Consider the following 16,687-nt stretch of genomic DNA (forward strand, 5'->3'; position numbering starts at 1 on the left):
AAACTTATTTCCAATGGGGTCCAATCCGTATGGTAACTGAAAAAGTGAGTGGTTGGGCCTAGTACAATATATAATTATCATTAAGTTGGACGCAGTAAAAATGGAAAAACAAGAAAATACATATAAGACAAGACAAGATAACATTACTACTCAATTGATTATTGTTGTTTAGAAAATGCATCGTTCTAAAGTTGAAGTGCATCTAGAATAAATAATTCATCATTGACGATTACATTAAAAGTTTTTGTGAAATACTTGCATTTTACACAATAAAAAATAAACAAAATAGAGAATTCTGTTTGTGCAGCACTATTTATTAATAAATACATATACAAAAACAATAATAAAGTTTATTGCCAGAGATTGCCAAGAATAAAAATCAATAACAAATATATTTGTTGATCAATTTTTGAATGTTAAAAACATACATTTTCAAGTTTTTTTCAAGACAAGGCATTACAGTATTTGAATCTCCTGATAGTAACCCGGAAACAATTTTTGAATCAGTGGGGTATTTATAGAATAAGGTGCAATCATTAATTCTAGTCAATTTGGTAGTCTAATTAAAATCTACTGTACACTCAACCTATTCTCTGTACTGTATCTCTACATATAGCATTATTGTCCAGTATTCATAAGGCTTATGATCTATGATACGGGCATCACATGTGATACATATGTGACACTGTATTACAAAATTTGCCTTGATACTTTACAAATTATAGCTACAGTACCGAGAATCAGCTAACACACTAAATTATACCAATACAAACTGTGTACTAATTTTTTGTATTTAGAAATCTGAGTTGTTAATTATAATAAACAGAATTTTTGTTTAAATCAATGGAAAACCTTTTTTTCTTACTTTATCAATTAAAATTGCATGGTAATAAAATGACTTCATACTATATAGGAAGACATTTATTATTATTTTTATATTTTGTTGGCGCTCCAACTTTCAAATAATGAAAAAAAGTTACAACAAAAAAACACCTGATTTAATAGCATGTAATCCAATATTATATTAAATATTATATTTAGGCAGCTAAAATCAATTGACCACTAATTCCAAAGCGCTCCATACTAATTAGCGTTCCTTGAGCCGTATAGAGTTCTGCGGTGCTGATGTCACGACGGTAGGTGGACCTGCCTGAGTGACTCTCAGCTTACCAATGGTTTGGAATAGGCTTATTGAAGTAGTCATTTTAAAACTTAATAATTTTCAATAAAAACAAACTAAAATTTTAAAAGATCACTAAATATTTGTTTTTAATAATCTATTTATTCTTCAACTACAGTTTAAGTTTAAAAAAATCAAGCTAAGATACATAATTTGATAGAAATACAGATCTATACAGTTTATCAACATAGTAGCGTTGAACGTATTTTTTGGTTGGCTAGCAACCATGCAGCGCCCTCTATCGTTGTGACGTCACACCGCAGAACTCTATTGAATATCTTCATTCATCTACACTACATTATTATATTAGAATGTTGCAAGTTATTATTCTTTACTTTATATTCATATCCGTAAGTTATATTCTTAACAAAAAATTTTAAAAACTGCATTAAAAATTTAATTTACTTTCTAAGCGTTCATACACCCACAATTCAGTGGCCATTGGACGAGACAACAAAAAATTGAAAATATATATATAGCACTCTCTACGTTATATAATAATAACTCTATATAGCGTGCTATGTGTAATAATTGTGAAATAGAGAATCCTCTATGTTAATTTTAATATTGGATATAGTGCCTTTTGTACACAATTTCACCGATAAAAATACAGATGTTGACATTTTGTTTAGGAGAAGTATTAGAACGTACGACGCATGATAGACGGAATTCCACATAGAGCGCCCTCTATATTTTTTTCTGACCACTTATATGAGCGCCATGCGTCAGACCTAATAAATGATCCTTCATACATGAGTTGGCAGATATGGCACATTCTTTTGTATGATCTGAGATTGGTTTTGAGATTGGTTTTACGATTGGTTTTGAGATTGGTTTAGAGATTTGTTTTAAGATTGGTTTTGAGATTGGTTTGGAGATTGGTTTGGAGATTGGTTTGGAGATTGATTTTTGAGATTGGTTTTTGAGATTGGTATTGAGATTGGTTTTGAGATTGGTATTGATATTGGTATTAAGATTGGTTTTGAGATTAGTATTAAGATTGGTATTGAGATTGGCATGACAAAAGTGAGATTATTTTTAGGCATAGTTTAACTCAATTATTATTACTTGTAAAAAAAAGCGTTTAGTTATAGTTGGGGAAGCGACGTAATTGGTGAATGGAATTTAAAGTCTGCTGGAAAAAGGTCAGCTGCTTTTGGGTACATGAGACGATATGACTGTCGTATAGTTACGTCCGCAACTCCGGCTATTTCACCAATATCTGAAGTAATAAAATATCAAATCATCTTTAAAAGTCTCCTTTTAACCTCAAAGCTCTGTCTACACTATCAAACTAGTTGACAAAAAAGTGTGATGTGCACAAATATGGTAGTAATATGACTAAATATGGTAGTGATCATTATCATGTCCATATATGGGCACATCACATTTTTTTGTCACATAAAGTTTGATAGTGTAGACAGAGCTTAAGTCTCTTTTTAACCGTAAAGCTCTGTATACACTATCAAAGTAGTTTTGACAAAAATAATTTTTTATCACATATTATTAATAATTGAGGCAACAAACAAATAGAGGGCAGCAGACAAATATTATCACAAAATATTAAATCACATTTCCAAAAAGTGTATTTACTTTATTGAGAAAAAAACAAAAAATTATCTAGTTGGTGTGGGGTATGTAGATAGCGGGGAGGGGGATTCAGTGTGGGTGTAGGAGGGAGGGTGTGTAGCTGATTTTAAATTTAAAAAGTTACCTTTCTGAGATTTTTTGTCCACTGAGCATTGTGATGCCATGTATATAGCTGCTGCAGCCACTGAAATAGGGCTACGACTGAAAAAAAAAATGATTTACTTTATATCAACAAATATATATCAACACATAATAGTTATTCACTTAGTAGACCAAAAAAAAACGCGGCGATCGACCTCTCGTGGACGGTCTTAGGCCTAGCCTAGCTAGGCTTAGTTTTGTAGGCCTAGCTGGAAAACATCGGTAACGTACGAACATCGTACGCTAGCTATATACCTAGCCTGACGTTGTATAGTTGCTGCATTAATTGTCTTTCTATTTTTGCCAGACTCCGTTGATACAAATTGGGGAAAACCCGGTATTTTCGCTGAAAAGTTAAGAGTCTTCAATTTGTTTTGGCCTCACGATCGATCGAAAAGTGGGCGAATTACAGGTGAAAAACAAAAATATCAATCCGCGCGCAATGCATTTTGGGATTTATAGCGGGCCGCTATAATTATTAGAATCGACTTATTTTTCACATTTTTAACCGTTTAAAGACGAAAAAAGTTATCGCAATAGGACCATATAGTATTATTTTTACATTAAATATAGTTTGTGATCTTAAATTAGATCTAAAAAACGTAGGGAAGGGGGCTTTAAATATTAAAACCAATGGTGCAAAAAGTCCGATTTTATTAATCTTCATTTTTCATGTTTTTATCCCATCATTAACCCATATCATCCTTCAGTAAATTGGTGCAACAAAATGTATGCATATTTTAAGCACTGTCTACATTATCAAACTTTATGTGATGTGCCCAAATATGGACATGATGTCACATAATATAATATCTTTGGGCATACCACTACCACATTTGGGCACATCAAATTTTTTTGTCAAACTAGTTTGATAGTGTAGACAGAGCTTACCAACAAAGTCAAAGAATATAAATAAAAGAGAAAAGAGATTTTTTTTTGTAGAAGCGGTAATTCTTACCCTGCTACGAGGTCAAGGTCCATTGCCTTCTTGGCAATATGCGTAGCCGCTTTCTGAACTGCTGACGGTAAGAAGAGATTTGAACAAAATCGAGACTGAAAAACAAAGAAAACAATGAATTATTGATCATTCAATAGTCTAATAAATAAACAATTGAGATACAATCAATATTATAGCAATATAATCAATCAATAATTGAGTATCAATAATAATCAATAACAATCAATCAATAATTGAGTATCAATAATAATCAATAACAATCAATCAATAATTGAGTATCAATAATAATAATCAATAACAATCAATCAATAATTGAGTATCAATAATAATCAATAACAATCAATAATAATTGAGTATCAAAAATAACAATCAGCAATAATCAATAATTGAGTATCAATAATAATCAATATCAATTAGTAATTGCCAATCATGGTAGCAAAATCAATGTTTATACCAGGTAGCATGTTGGGGTGTCATATTTCTCATTTTTCTAGATCTAGAAATCAATTTTTACCCTTTTTTTAAAGTTTAAATATAGAATCATAATGGCTTTTATATTATCAAACTTATTAGTGGACCCTATGGTATGAAATATGCCTTTTTTAAAGACACCTCAGCCATTGGAGTACTAGTATTACAAGTTTATATTTTGGTAAACACATTCTGAATTAAATATGTATATTTAATACATCTAAAAACCTACAGCAAATCTATTTTTGTGAAATAATAATTTTTATTTAAATCTTACCATAAAATCTCCAGTAGTTATGATATCAACATTTGTTTCAAGGGCCCGCAGTATCAACTTAAAACACCGACCAATTTCTTTTTTGCTAACTCTAGATATCGCACAAATTTCTGTAAAATAAAGAGACGTACAGTATGACCACTATAATTCATTTTATTGTACTTATTGTAAATATTTGTAAAACTTAATTGTCACATTACACTTATTATTCTAAAGCTTTGACTACATGTGCCCATATATGGACATCATGATGTCATATCACTTCCATATTTAAGCATATCACTACCATATTTGGGCACATCACATTTTTTTGTCAAACTAGTTTCGACAGTGTAGACAGAGCTTAAGACAAACAGGTGACTTTACCTTTAAATGTGCGAGGAACGCCTTCTTGTCTACACGCAATGTAAAGACATGCTGCTGCTATGGCATCATTGCTTCGGCCTTTTAATGTCCCTTGATCGTGTACTTGTTTAAATAATGTTTGTGTACGATCCTGAAATAGGTAACGCAAGAAAGTGAATATTTTACTGTTTAACTTTAAATGTAAAATAAAGGCCTAGATAAGTGAGCACACATTGCTAGGCCTAGATAAGTGAGCACACAGTGCTAGGCCTAGATAAGTGAGCATGCAGTGCTAGGCCTAGATAAGTGAGCACACAGTGCAAGGCCTAGATAAGTGAGCACACAGTGCTAGGCCTAAATAAGTGAGCACACAGTGCTAGGCCTAGATACTGTAAGTGAGCACACAGTTCTAGGCCTAGATAAGTGAGCACAGTGATTATTATTATTGACCAAATGTATATTTAGATTGTAGGCCTAAAGTAGACTATGCTAGGCCTATATTACAGACTGAAACATAAGTCCTTCCTAGGCCTTGATGAAATCACTCTATCCTTCCTAACTTTTCCTACTAGTAAGCTAGCTATGGTGTACTCGGTTTGTGGGTTACTCTTTTAACCTAAAGCTCTCAAACAAGATTACAAAACCTAATAGACTTACTACAAGATTTCTAGGTAAATTAATACGATCAGCCATGTTTGTTATTTCTCGAAATGCTGTAAGGAGTGCTCTATCAGAACTGTTCATCTGCAAAATAAAGTTATTTTACTGTCATTTTGTTTAATAAAGTATGAATATAGCATCATGGCTTTCAAGTTGTACAGTATTAAACTATTATATTACACCAAATACCCCTTTCACACCAAAAGCAAAAAACTCCGGAGTTGACGCCTCGGTGTTTTGGTGTGAAAGGCAAAATCAAAACAACTTCGGAGTTCAAAACAGCGGAGTTGAACAGCTGAACGTTCTCCAGAGGGCGAACTGCGGGGACACACCAGTGTTTGGTGTGAAAGGTAAAATAAAACAACTCCGGAGTTCAAAACAGCGGGGTTGAACAGCTGAACATTCTCCGGAGAGCAAACTGCGGGGACACCCCAGTGTTTTGGTGTGAAAGGTGCCAACATCAAACTCCAGAGTTTTTAGGTCAAAAGATCATCCTCACATGATCAATCATTGCTTTAGTATTATTTCAAAATACCTTAAGTATGTGTACAAAATATATAGCGGGTCTAAAAAATAATAAATAGTATAAATAAAATATTATATTACTTCTGAGACTTTAAAAATAATTATTAAATTAAAAATATTATCAATCAAAATGATTCTAATGATCGTCGCTATGTAAACAAACAAAATAGAGGGCGGTATTTACGATTTTATTTTTAAAACCCTGGTGTTGCTAGGGTTGGTGTTAATATATATATATATCTCCAGAGTTTCTTGACGTTTAGAATGGTAACAAACCCCGGAGTTTTGGTGTCAAAGTCATTGCTGGCCCAACACTCTGATGAGAAAGGGGTAACCACATCTAAAGTGTAATCAATAGACCACAGAATTTAATATTCAGCTGTAGATTTGTATTGCCCTTATCGTTTATAGCCGATTTTTATTACTGACTAGCTTTCCCGGTGTAAAAACAATATTGGGTAGCCCATGGAACTGTATGCTAGACATTATATATGTTGGGTTAGTACATACTACTATACTTACATTACGTTTTTGTGAATATTTAGCTCCACCAGAATCATCGAATCCTGCAGACCCTGAGGGCGCACCGATCACGGTTGATAAGTCACTGCCGCTTAACAGGGGGTTTTCAGCAGCGCCAACACGAGAGGGATCGCTCACGGACTTCTCGTTGTTGAACGTTCTCCACTCAGAGCCAACATCTATTACTCTACAAAAAAAAAAGTTAAATAATTCGTATCAGATCTTATAATACAGCTATGGTTGATGGTTAATTCCTACAGCAAGACTTTGAATTAATCATATCAATGTTGTGCTGTAAAAAAAACAAAAGAAAATGCAGTAGGCCTTAAATAGCCCATGGCTGTACAAATTGTATAACACAGTCAACTGGGATGGCCTAATTTGTCAGGTTTTATGGAAAGTCTGGTATTCGGAGTGTGTTTATGGTAAAAATGAATTTTGGACATTTTGAAACTCAGGAAAAGTTTTGGAGAGCTACCGGTTTTCAGAGAGTCTGGTATTGGGAGAGTTGACTGTACTATACAATTTGTACAGCCATGGACTATTTAAGGCGCGTGCTGCATGTTTTTGTATTGACTGTACAAGCCTTGATGAACAGTGCACAAAAAGAGGGCTAGCCAACAGCTACGATGTGAAAATTGTAGAGCTGTACATCATGGCCATGGAGAATTTTATTTAAGACTGAAACAGAATAAGTTATGTTTTCATCTTCATGAGTTCCTACAAGCATCATGTTGATTTATTACGGAACTATAGTTGCTATGGTGTTAATATTCACAGCTGATTTTGGTTAATGATTGTTTGGATTTATTTCTTATATTATTTTTTTTATTTATCTTTTCTTTTTTTTTTTATTATTATTTTTCTTTTATGCTTTTTATTTTATTTTTACAAGGAGGGTGGGGGGGGGGGTTGGGAGTGACTCGAGTTGACAGGGTTGTTATGCCCGAATTTAGATGCACTATCTAAACCTCTGCCTAAAAATTTAGTAGCTGTCCAGAAAGTAGCTTACCTGTCTGCTACTACAAGACCACATTCTGGGCAAATCAAATCACCGGCGTGATAGTCCTCTATTAAGTTGCTGTCTGGATGATGAGGGCATACTACAGTTGGCTTTCTATGGATAGAAATAAAGGACGTAATTCTGTTATTATTTAACTATTTATCACTTAGGTTTATGATCAACCTACCTGGATCTACTTGGATTTTAAGACTTAAAGCATTAATGCTTCTGTGCCCCTCGTGATCAGAACATATTCTTCTTATATGGGCTGTATTTTAACGGGTGGTTAGACCAGTGCTTTGTTAGTGCGGTTTTAAATTAGTTTAAATTTTGAGATTCAATCACATTTTTTGGCAAAAAGTTCCAACAATTTATAGTTCTTATATAGAACATATTCTGTCTTGCTTTCGATTTTGGTTTGTGTATTGTTAGCTGATGACCGCTTGTACTGGACACTGATGTTCTGTACGACCACGGTTTCAGCCAGTGGCTTCTTATTCTTCTTATATTTTAAATAAAGATATACCAAGATAATAATAATATTGGTCAGTATCACAGGCATGTGACAGTACAGTAGGATAATATACAGTAGTTTGCTGAGGGTGAACTGCCACAAAGTTTGTCCGCACTGATGTTCTCCAAATATTTATATCAAGTTCTGGACAATTAAGTTAGGTTAAATAATAAAAATGATATTGTAAGAATTGTATCTAAATACAAAACAATGTGTAAAATGTTTTGTATGCCTAGGCCAGGTGACGCAACCATACCTAGAAACCATAAAAGAAATATAGACACATTGATAAGGAAGTAATATAACGTATTCTGAAAATAAACTTAACATACCGACTTGACGATGCCATGTTCAAACTTGGACGTTCTTTGATGAATATCTTTCTAGACTAGGCAACAGCTACCAACACTCCCACTGTAGCAGTAAAAAAGTTACGCTCTATTTACTATTAGTTGGAAAACAACAAAAAATATTCAGTTAGGGGCCTGGGCCTAGGCCTAGTATGTAAAAAAGTATGGCATGATTAAAACAATTTGTGTGAAATATGAAATGGATTTCCAGAAAGAAGTACCACAATTTGTTTCATACCTGGCCATGAGTGGGAAAAGCCTAATGATCTAATGTTAAATTATTATTATTAAAATTATATTATTGGCCTAGGCCTAGGCTAGTCTAGGCCTAGGTTTTATCAATATCATTAATAATTAATATTGAAAAATATCTGCTGGGGCTCAGAGTTTGGTTTCAAGAATCAAATTGCGTACGTAATTGCTCAGTTAGTCTAACCCAAAAAGTCTGCCTGGCCAGCCAACATAAAGCTTTTTTTTGTTAACCTAAGTTAAAATAACTACCACCACCACTGCCGGGTTTTTAGGCCTAGGCCTAGACTAAACTAGCCTCGCGACCTAGCCCTCGAGTTTTAGTTAGCAGGCTGGGCCTGCCTGGCTTAGGCCTACGGTTGTCCCGTTGTTAACACATGTGGACTTCTGCTAAAAAATACACTCGTTCCATTCGATTTAATATATGATAAAGAAATAAAACAAAATCAGAAAATATATAAAGTTTACCTTCAAAAGTCCAGGACAGAATCAGATATAGAAAAGTAATTCTCTGCCTTTATATAGAGTTACGACGGTCGGAATTTCCACTTTTGCACATCAAAGATAGTACATGACATCACACTTTATTTTTGATCGACTGCTGCTTCTTTTTTATACACTGCCCTCTCTCTCCATGTCTGGGTTTTTTAAATTAAGATGCAATATGCGCATGTCTATAAACATTCAACCAATCATATCAATTTAATTTTGATTTAATGATAGAGAGGCGCGCTAGATTTGATGACAGAGGTGCAATTAAGGATAACTATAAGCAAACATTTACTACCCTTGTTAAAGGTGTTCACAGACAAACATTTAACACAATATGCTCTACATAAACAGGAGTGGATCTGTTGGTTGGGGTGTTTCATGTTGACATCTGATCTGACGGGATTTGTACACGGAACCCTGGGATTGGTATCCAACATTCTTAATAACCCTGCTACAAACTTTAGTAATAAAACAAACCAGAATTCTGTCCAATAGGTGTTATGTGCTTCTATTTTTAGGTGCATACTATATACAATTGCTTCACATTCATTTATATTGAATCGAATGAATTCATTCATTGTAATTTAAATTTTTAATTATTTAAAGATTTATTGTTCCCCTGAAAAATATTTTTATACAATTTTAGTTGTTGAATATGCCATTTTAATGTCACATAATAGTTATTGACTTCGACCAAAAATTGGATCGAAAAAAAAATTATTTACCTGAAAAAACTGGAATTTAAAGCAAAAAACAGTCAATGGATTTTTGGTCTAATTTATTTAACCATTTATCATGTGAAAACATTATTTTTTCCCGTTTTTTTTTTCTACGAAAGTGATTCACTTTATTAAAACTACAAAATAACCTATTCAAAGTCTGATTTAAGTAATCTTCATTTTTCATGTTTTTGGGGGATAATACATCTTTAAACATGTTAATTTCTATGTTCTAAATTCAAATAATTCGTATTAACGACAAAATGTAGCCTACCTATAACATAATAACTACGTGTGTTACGGTATATTTACATTGAAACTTTAAATTTGCAACAAACGACACGCAGCATTTCACGCATGCGCACAATGAATTGAATAAAATGTGTTCCTTGATCGTTGGACGAATCCGAAGCTCCCTACAAAATGTTGTTGTAAAACTTTATTGTCCTCAGAAGAGCATTAATGAACTTTAAAAAAGACATTATCATTACATTATCGTCTGTTTCATGTTTCTCTTCTCAAATTTCATCTTCTTGCTTTTACCACAGTTATTATACTATTCGGCATTAAACCTTAAAGAAAAAAAAATGTTCTTTCAATTGTGGTTGAAGAAATTTCATTACATTTTACAACTATTACTTTTCCGTTCAAATGGACCGAGCGCCATCTAATCAGTGAATTGATCGGACACCCTCTCTTCACCTGATTTCTTATGGTAAATTTGGTAAATCTTTTCAATTTAAAATAACAATACTGATAGATACTGTAGCGAAGTGCGAATCAATCACATAATGCTAAAAATGAAGTTTTAAATAAAGTATTAATATTATTATTATATTACAGACAAAGTAAGGCCAACTCAGACTGCTCGTACGATGAGGGCCAACGAGTCTTCTTGCTGTCTCTGAGTGGCAGCGCCACGAGACGAGTCGTCTTGAGATAGCGCCGGGTACAGTTGTTAGGGACGAGACAACTCGTCGGGCTCATCGTACAAACGCTGTCTGAGTTGGCCTTTTTACCTGACAAAAGAAGCATCTTTATCTATGTAACGTCTTGATCTGACTCGGATAATATAAGCAACAAGAATAACGATTATAGCTATCAGCGCAATGGTAACTCCGATGAATGACGCATGTACATTGTTGGAGTTTGATTGGCTACCACCAGTACCAACTACTGCTGACGTTTCTGTAAAAAGTAAATTTAATGAATTATTCATTAGATGAAATCGCGCATGCGCATATTAATATTTTGTAAGAAAATGGCATCTCCCCGCCCCAACTGGAGAGAATGCTGTATTGTGGTGAGAGTTGGTTGAAGTTCGATACGTATTTTGTGTAGTAAGAGATTTAAGAGAATTGAAATTGGTTGTAAGGATGTGCAGACGATAATAACCTACCGGTACGTTTCTGTAGTTCACAATTAGTTCCGAAGTAGGTGGACGGGCACAGGCAACTAGTTTTATTCAAGCGGTCATTAGTTACACACGAGCCTCCGTTCAGGCATGGGTTACTCAGGCAATCTGCATAACGGAAAAACATTCACGCTCATTAACATATCCCGATTCGTTATTGGAACGGTTGGTCTACACACTTTAACAAAATCCTTTACCAATTGAGGAAACATTAGTAAGAAATTGGATTTGGACACGACTAATGTTAAAAATATTTGTGTAATGCACATAAAAGTAACCATTAGCCTAGAATTAAACCATGATTGATAAATATTAAAGATGTATTGTCCCCCTGAAAAAATAATTTTTGTTGAATATGCCATTTTAATGTAACATAATAGTTATCCACTTTGACCAAAAATTAGATTAAAAAAATGTATTTACCTGACAAAACTGTAATTTAAAGCAAAAAATGGTCAAATTGGCTGCCAGCCAATGGGTTTTTGGTTGAATTTAACCATTTATTTTGTCATTTTATAAGCGAAAACAATATTTGTTTTTTTTTCTACTGAAGTGATTAACTTTGTTAAAACAACAGAATAACATATTAAAAGTCTGATTTATTAATCTTCATTTTTCATGTTTTTGGGGGACAATACATCTTTAAAGAGTGAAATACTTGGCAAAATAGATACCGGCAGAGGGCGCGCTATTTAATATTTCGATCTATTGGAAAACACAAAAAAACTCGAGATTTTAATAAGCATTTGTGACGTCATCAATATTTCGAATTTCATAAAATCAAACCCAAACATTCAAGACGATATCTTAAAAATAGTGGACCCTATCGTTCCAACAGCAAACAAAACAAGAAAATAGCACCTTATAAGTAGGCCTACTTTTTTGTTCGTACCTGGTAATTAAATAGAGGTAGGAGGAATGAATTACTTACCGTAACTAGTTGCTGTACAATTGATGCCCACGTATGGAGGCTTACACTGGCACACGTAAAAAGGTGACACTGAGATGGAATGACAAGTGGCTTCATTTTGACACGGTTCATCTTGACAATGTCCTAACAAGTCAAAATCAGATGTTACCGTCTTAGTGTAGTGTATTAACAAAAGAAACATCAATGGGACTATGTCAACAACATAGCAGTTACTGCATTACATATTTAGCAAGTATTTTTGGCGGAATCATGGGTCAACACATTGCGTTGCAGCAATCTAACAACAGGATTCTGAGCTCCGTTAGATAAAAGATTTTATGTGTGGTTGCGACACGATCAGTTCCATGTCCCTGAACAGAAACCGGGAATGATGTACTGGGTCAACTATGAATTTGTCGCAGCCACAGCCAAAACTGTTACAAGTTCCTCTCTTGGCAAGGCAAGCTCAGCATCCTGTTGTTAGATTGAATTGATTACAGTAACTGCATCATAAACTCCAATTTATTTATCATTTATGTAAACATTTTGGAATAAAAAGGGTATTAGGCCTACTACAAAACGAGCGACATTAGAAAAAAGAGAAAATCAGGTTCTTCACAGAAAAATACTAAGTATATTGAATAATACTGGCAATTATTGTATTATTATATATTGGGTCGACGTGTATTATTATTGGTGTATAGGCTAATATATGCTTTGTATACCAATATACGTCTGACAGGTTACTCCAGTATAATCTTCTGGGCATGTGCATATGAATATTGACTTGTTCGGATGTTTCATGCAATTTCCATCATTCAAGCAAGGGAACTGCATACAACCTGTAAGAGCAAATGACGTTGAAAATTAATAATCAACAACAACATAAATAATACTTGCGACCTGCAACACTCGCCCTGTTAGGCCTACTCATTATGCTACTACCCATGCTTTCTGCTGCTACACTGTCGTTTCTGCAACTCTCGAATCAAGTCTCGATTCTAGCATTCTCACATCCTGCACTATCACTACCCTCGACTCTGCCACAATCAACACCTACCACTGTTGGCCCGCTCATACTCGATCCTATCGCTACAATTATGCTACTCTTGAACCCGCTATGTAATATACCTTTATATATTTCGCAATTAGTTCCTGTAAAACCATCGACACATTTGCAAGAGTAACTGTGATCTTTATTTTCGCACGTTCCTCCATTCTGACACGGGTTACTTGAACAACCTGTTAAATGATAAAATTTGATTTGATAGAATTCTAATAAGATTTGGATACCAAGACAGAGTGAACCCATATACTACGTTGTGCACATCAGACGAATATCTAAATCGTATCATTAATAAAATTTAAGATGCCAACGTATTATTCTTTATGTGTGTGTGTGTTTTTATAATGGTATATTAAAATGACCCATAATATTTACACATTGGAACAACCTTAAAAGACTTTCTAATATTTCACAATATAGAATAATTACCATTATACCAGGAACAGTCTATACATGCATACGGTGTCGGACATTCACAGCTAGTCCCAACAAGTTTACCGCCATTTTGACAATCTCTACTATATCTTATCACTGAAAATAACGAACACATTATTACATTTTTCGAAATGATTTTCTATAAAGTGATGGACATTCACTTCATGGAAGTTTACCGCCATTTTGACAATCTCTACTATATCTTATCACTGAAAATACCAAATAAATTATAACATTTTTTGAAATGATTTTCTATAAAGTGATGGACTTTCACAGGAAGTTTTTTACAATCTTCATTATCACTTACTAAACATTTTGGCGGGTTTTCTTCTTTCTCCAGCAGGAAAAGGGTTGATTTATTGATGAGCAATCTGACGCTGCGCTGCTTGCAACAACATTGTAGCTATGAGTAGTGTCGATCATAATCTAGGACACAGTACGGGCTATGCCGTATGGATTCTAACTATAAATACAAATTCCACTTACGTTCCCCCGGTTCTATGAGACAATTGGCAGCCTTTACTTTGCAAATAAACGGCACGCCACCAGTTTGGACCCAGTCAGCATCGTCCCATTGTTGTGGAAAACGTTCATTCCACATAGTGCCAAATTTTTGGTGAGACGGATCAGGTTGATTCGGGGCCCATCTACTATAGTCAAACGGTGTTCCATCTGTCCAATGCCATGTCCTCTGTCCTTCGTCTACTTTGTGATACAATCCCAGGAAGATGGTACGGCGAGGTGGTACGAGACTATACACGAACGTGTTTTCAGCAAGGCTGTGTATTGAGACTAATTCGCTGTGGATGTTATCACCGCTGCATATCAAGTACAAATATTGAAAATTATATTTTTAAAAATGTAAAAGAAAATGTTGTATTGATAACAACTATAATGGCTGTTTTTAAATATAATATACAGCACAATGATGGAATACATTATCACAGATCACAGTTACGCTTAGAGCACACTTTTCTAAAAAATAAATCTTCTATCTACTAAAAGTCATGAACCATTGTCACCATCAGAGTGACGTCACCATCAGAGTGACTTCACCCTCAGAGTGACGTCACCATCAGAGTGACGTTTTCATCATAGGCATACTTTCTACAAGTTGGGAACACTTGAGTCGCGGCTAAAGACTGTTGCAGTATACTATTCTATATTTTGATTCGACATGTTGCTACTATCCTACCTTTGAGTCGTGGCAAACGAATACAACTGTATTTACAGTACTACCTTCTTATCTTTTAGTCGTAGCCAAAGAGAAAAACTGTTTCTACTATTTTAATTTACCACCAAACTGTTTCTACAATCTTACCTTTGAGTCGCGTCTAAAGAGTAAAACTGTTTTACTATCTTACCTTTGAGTCGCGTCCAAAGAGTAAAACTGTTTCTACAATCTTACCTTTGAGTCGCGTCCAAAGAGTAAAACTGTTTCTACTATCTTACATTTGAGTCGCGTCCAAAGAGTAAAACTGTTTCTACTATCTTATCTTTGAGTCGCGTCTAAAGAGTAAAACTGTTTTACTATCTTACCTTTGAGTCGCGTCCAAAGAGTGAAACTGTTTTACAATCTTACCTTTGAGTCGCGTCCAAAGAGTAAAACTGTTTCTACAATCTTACGTTTGAGTCGCGTCAAAAGAGTAAAACTGTTTCTACTATCTTACCTTTGAGTCGCGTCCAAAGAGTAAAACTGTTTCTACTATCTTACCTTTGAATCGCGTCCAAATAGTAAAACTGTTTCTACTATCTTACTTTTGAGTCGCGTCAAAAGAGTAAAACTGTTTCTACTATCTTACATTTGAGTCGCGTCCAAAGAGTAAAACTGTTTTACTATCTTACCTTTGAGTCACGGCCGAAGAGTAAAACTATTTCTAGTAACCTTTGAGTCGCGTCCAAAAAGTAAAACTGTTTTACTATATTACGTTTGAGTCGCGTCCAAAGAGTAAACTGTTTCTACTATCTTACTTTTGAGTCACGGCCGAAGAGTAAAACTATTTCTACTATCTTACTTTTGAGTCACGGCCGAAGAGTAAAACTATTTCTACTATCTTACTTTTGAGTCACGGCCGAAGAGTAAAACTATTTCTAGGCTTACTTTTGAGTCGCGTCCAAAGAGTTAGACTGTTTCTACTATCTTACTTTTGAGTCACGACCGAAGAGTAAAACTATTTCTAGTATCTTACCTTTGAGTTGCGTCCAAAAAGTAAAACTGTTTTACTATATTACGTTTGAGTCGCGTCCAAAGAGTAAACTGTTTCTACTATCTTACTTTTGAGTCACGGCCGAAGAGTAAAACTATTTCTAATATCTTACTTTTGAGTCACGGCCGAAGAGTAAAACTATTTCTAGTATCTTACCTTTGAGTCGCGTCCAAAGAGTCAAACTGTTGCTGTCGGCAAAAGTTTGAAGCATCCCAAAACAGTTTTGATTGAGGAAAATATTTGTAACAATTAGACCGGTAGCTCTTCCACTGAGACGGACATCTTAGTGACGATGCAACGGATAAGTACAACACTACAAAAAGTACTGACTTCATTTTGCAAATTTACCGTGCTTTATCGCTAGACCTATATTTATTAACTCTAGTCTTACTGCTTCTACTGATAATGTTTTTATATGTGATACACCAAGTATTTATATGAGTTTATTCACTCTGGTATTATCCGGCGGAAGAAATTAAACTCATCTTCCAAAACAAACTTTACCATATGATTTGAAAATAATTCCAGGAAAAAAAACGAAAAAGCAGACGACCATGACTTGTAAGTGTCACGGCAATTTGTTTTTAAAAGTTACGGCAACTTATAAAAAAGCCACGGAAATTTCATTTCTAATTTGTGGTGGTGTTCATTTTTAATTT

At 34.4% G+C, this 16,687-nt stretch overlaps 3 protein-coding genes across 5 annotated transcripts in view; 1 reads left to right on the top strand and 2 right to left on the bottom strand.

Annotated features, from left to right (window-relative positions):
- Positions 1-16,687, top strand: part of LOC144848481 (baculoviral IAP repeat-containing protein 7-like) — a 57,881-nt gene that overhangs the window by 17,734 nt on the left and 23,460 nt on the right. The gene's annotated exons all lie outside the window — the stretch shown is intronic.
- LOC144848533 (transcription initiation factor IIB-like) lies at positions 294-9,370 on the bottom strand. 3 transcript variants are annotated; one of them, XM_078705322.1, is made up of 10 exons: positions 9,254-9,370; positions 8,519-8,600; positions 7,682-7,786; positions 6,670-6,856; positions 5,620-5,706; positions 4,984-5,113; positions 4,618-4,727; positions 3,870-3,964; positions 2,895-2,971; positions 294-2,402 (listed from the first exon to the last, which is right to left on the bottom strand). In XM_078705322.1, the coding sequence occupies exons 2-10, from the start codon at positions 8,533-8,535 to the stop codon at positions 2,269-2,271; spliced, it is 942 nt and encodes a 313-aa protein (XP_078561448.1). In that variant the 5' UTR covers positions 8,536-8,600; positions 9,254-9,370; the 3' UTR covers positions 294-2,268. The 3 variants fall into 3 exon arrangements, with proteins under 3 accessions (XP_078561448.1, XP_078561450.1, XP_078561451.1); XM_078705324.1 differs by having other exon boundaries at positions 8,519-8,624; XM_078705325.1 differs by having other exon boundaries at positions 8,519-8,631.
- LOC144847856 (uncharacterized) lies at positions 9,664-16,483 on the bottom strand. Its single transcript, XM_078704393.1, has 9 exons — positions 16,185-16,483; positions 14,308-14,639; positions 13,816-13,917; positions 13,452-13,562; positions 13,046-13,162; positions 12,342-12,464; positions 11,396-11,518; positions 11,016-11,184; positions 9,664-10,568 (listed from the first exon to the last, which is right to left on the bottom strand). Exons 1-9 carry the CDS (start codon positions 16,361-16,363, stop codon positions 10,553-10,555), a joined length of 1,272 nt encoding a protein of 423 aa, XP_078560519.1. The 5' UTR covers positions 16,364-16,483; the 3' UTR covers positions 9,664-10,552.

This window comes from Antedon bifida, chromosome 7, assembly GCF_963402885.1.
Source record: "Antedon bifida chromosome 7, ecAntBifi1.1, whole genome shotgun sequence".
In the NCBI taxonomy this organism is placed as follows: domain Eukaryota; kingdom Metazoa; phylum Echinodermata; class Crinoidea; order Comatulida; family Antedonidae; genus Antedon; species Antedon bifida.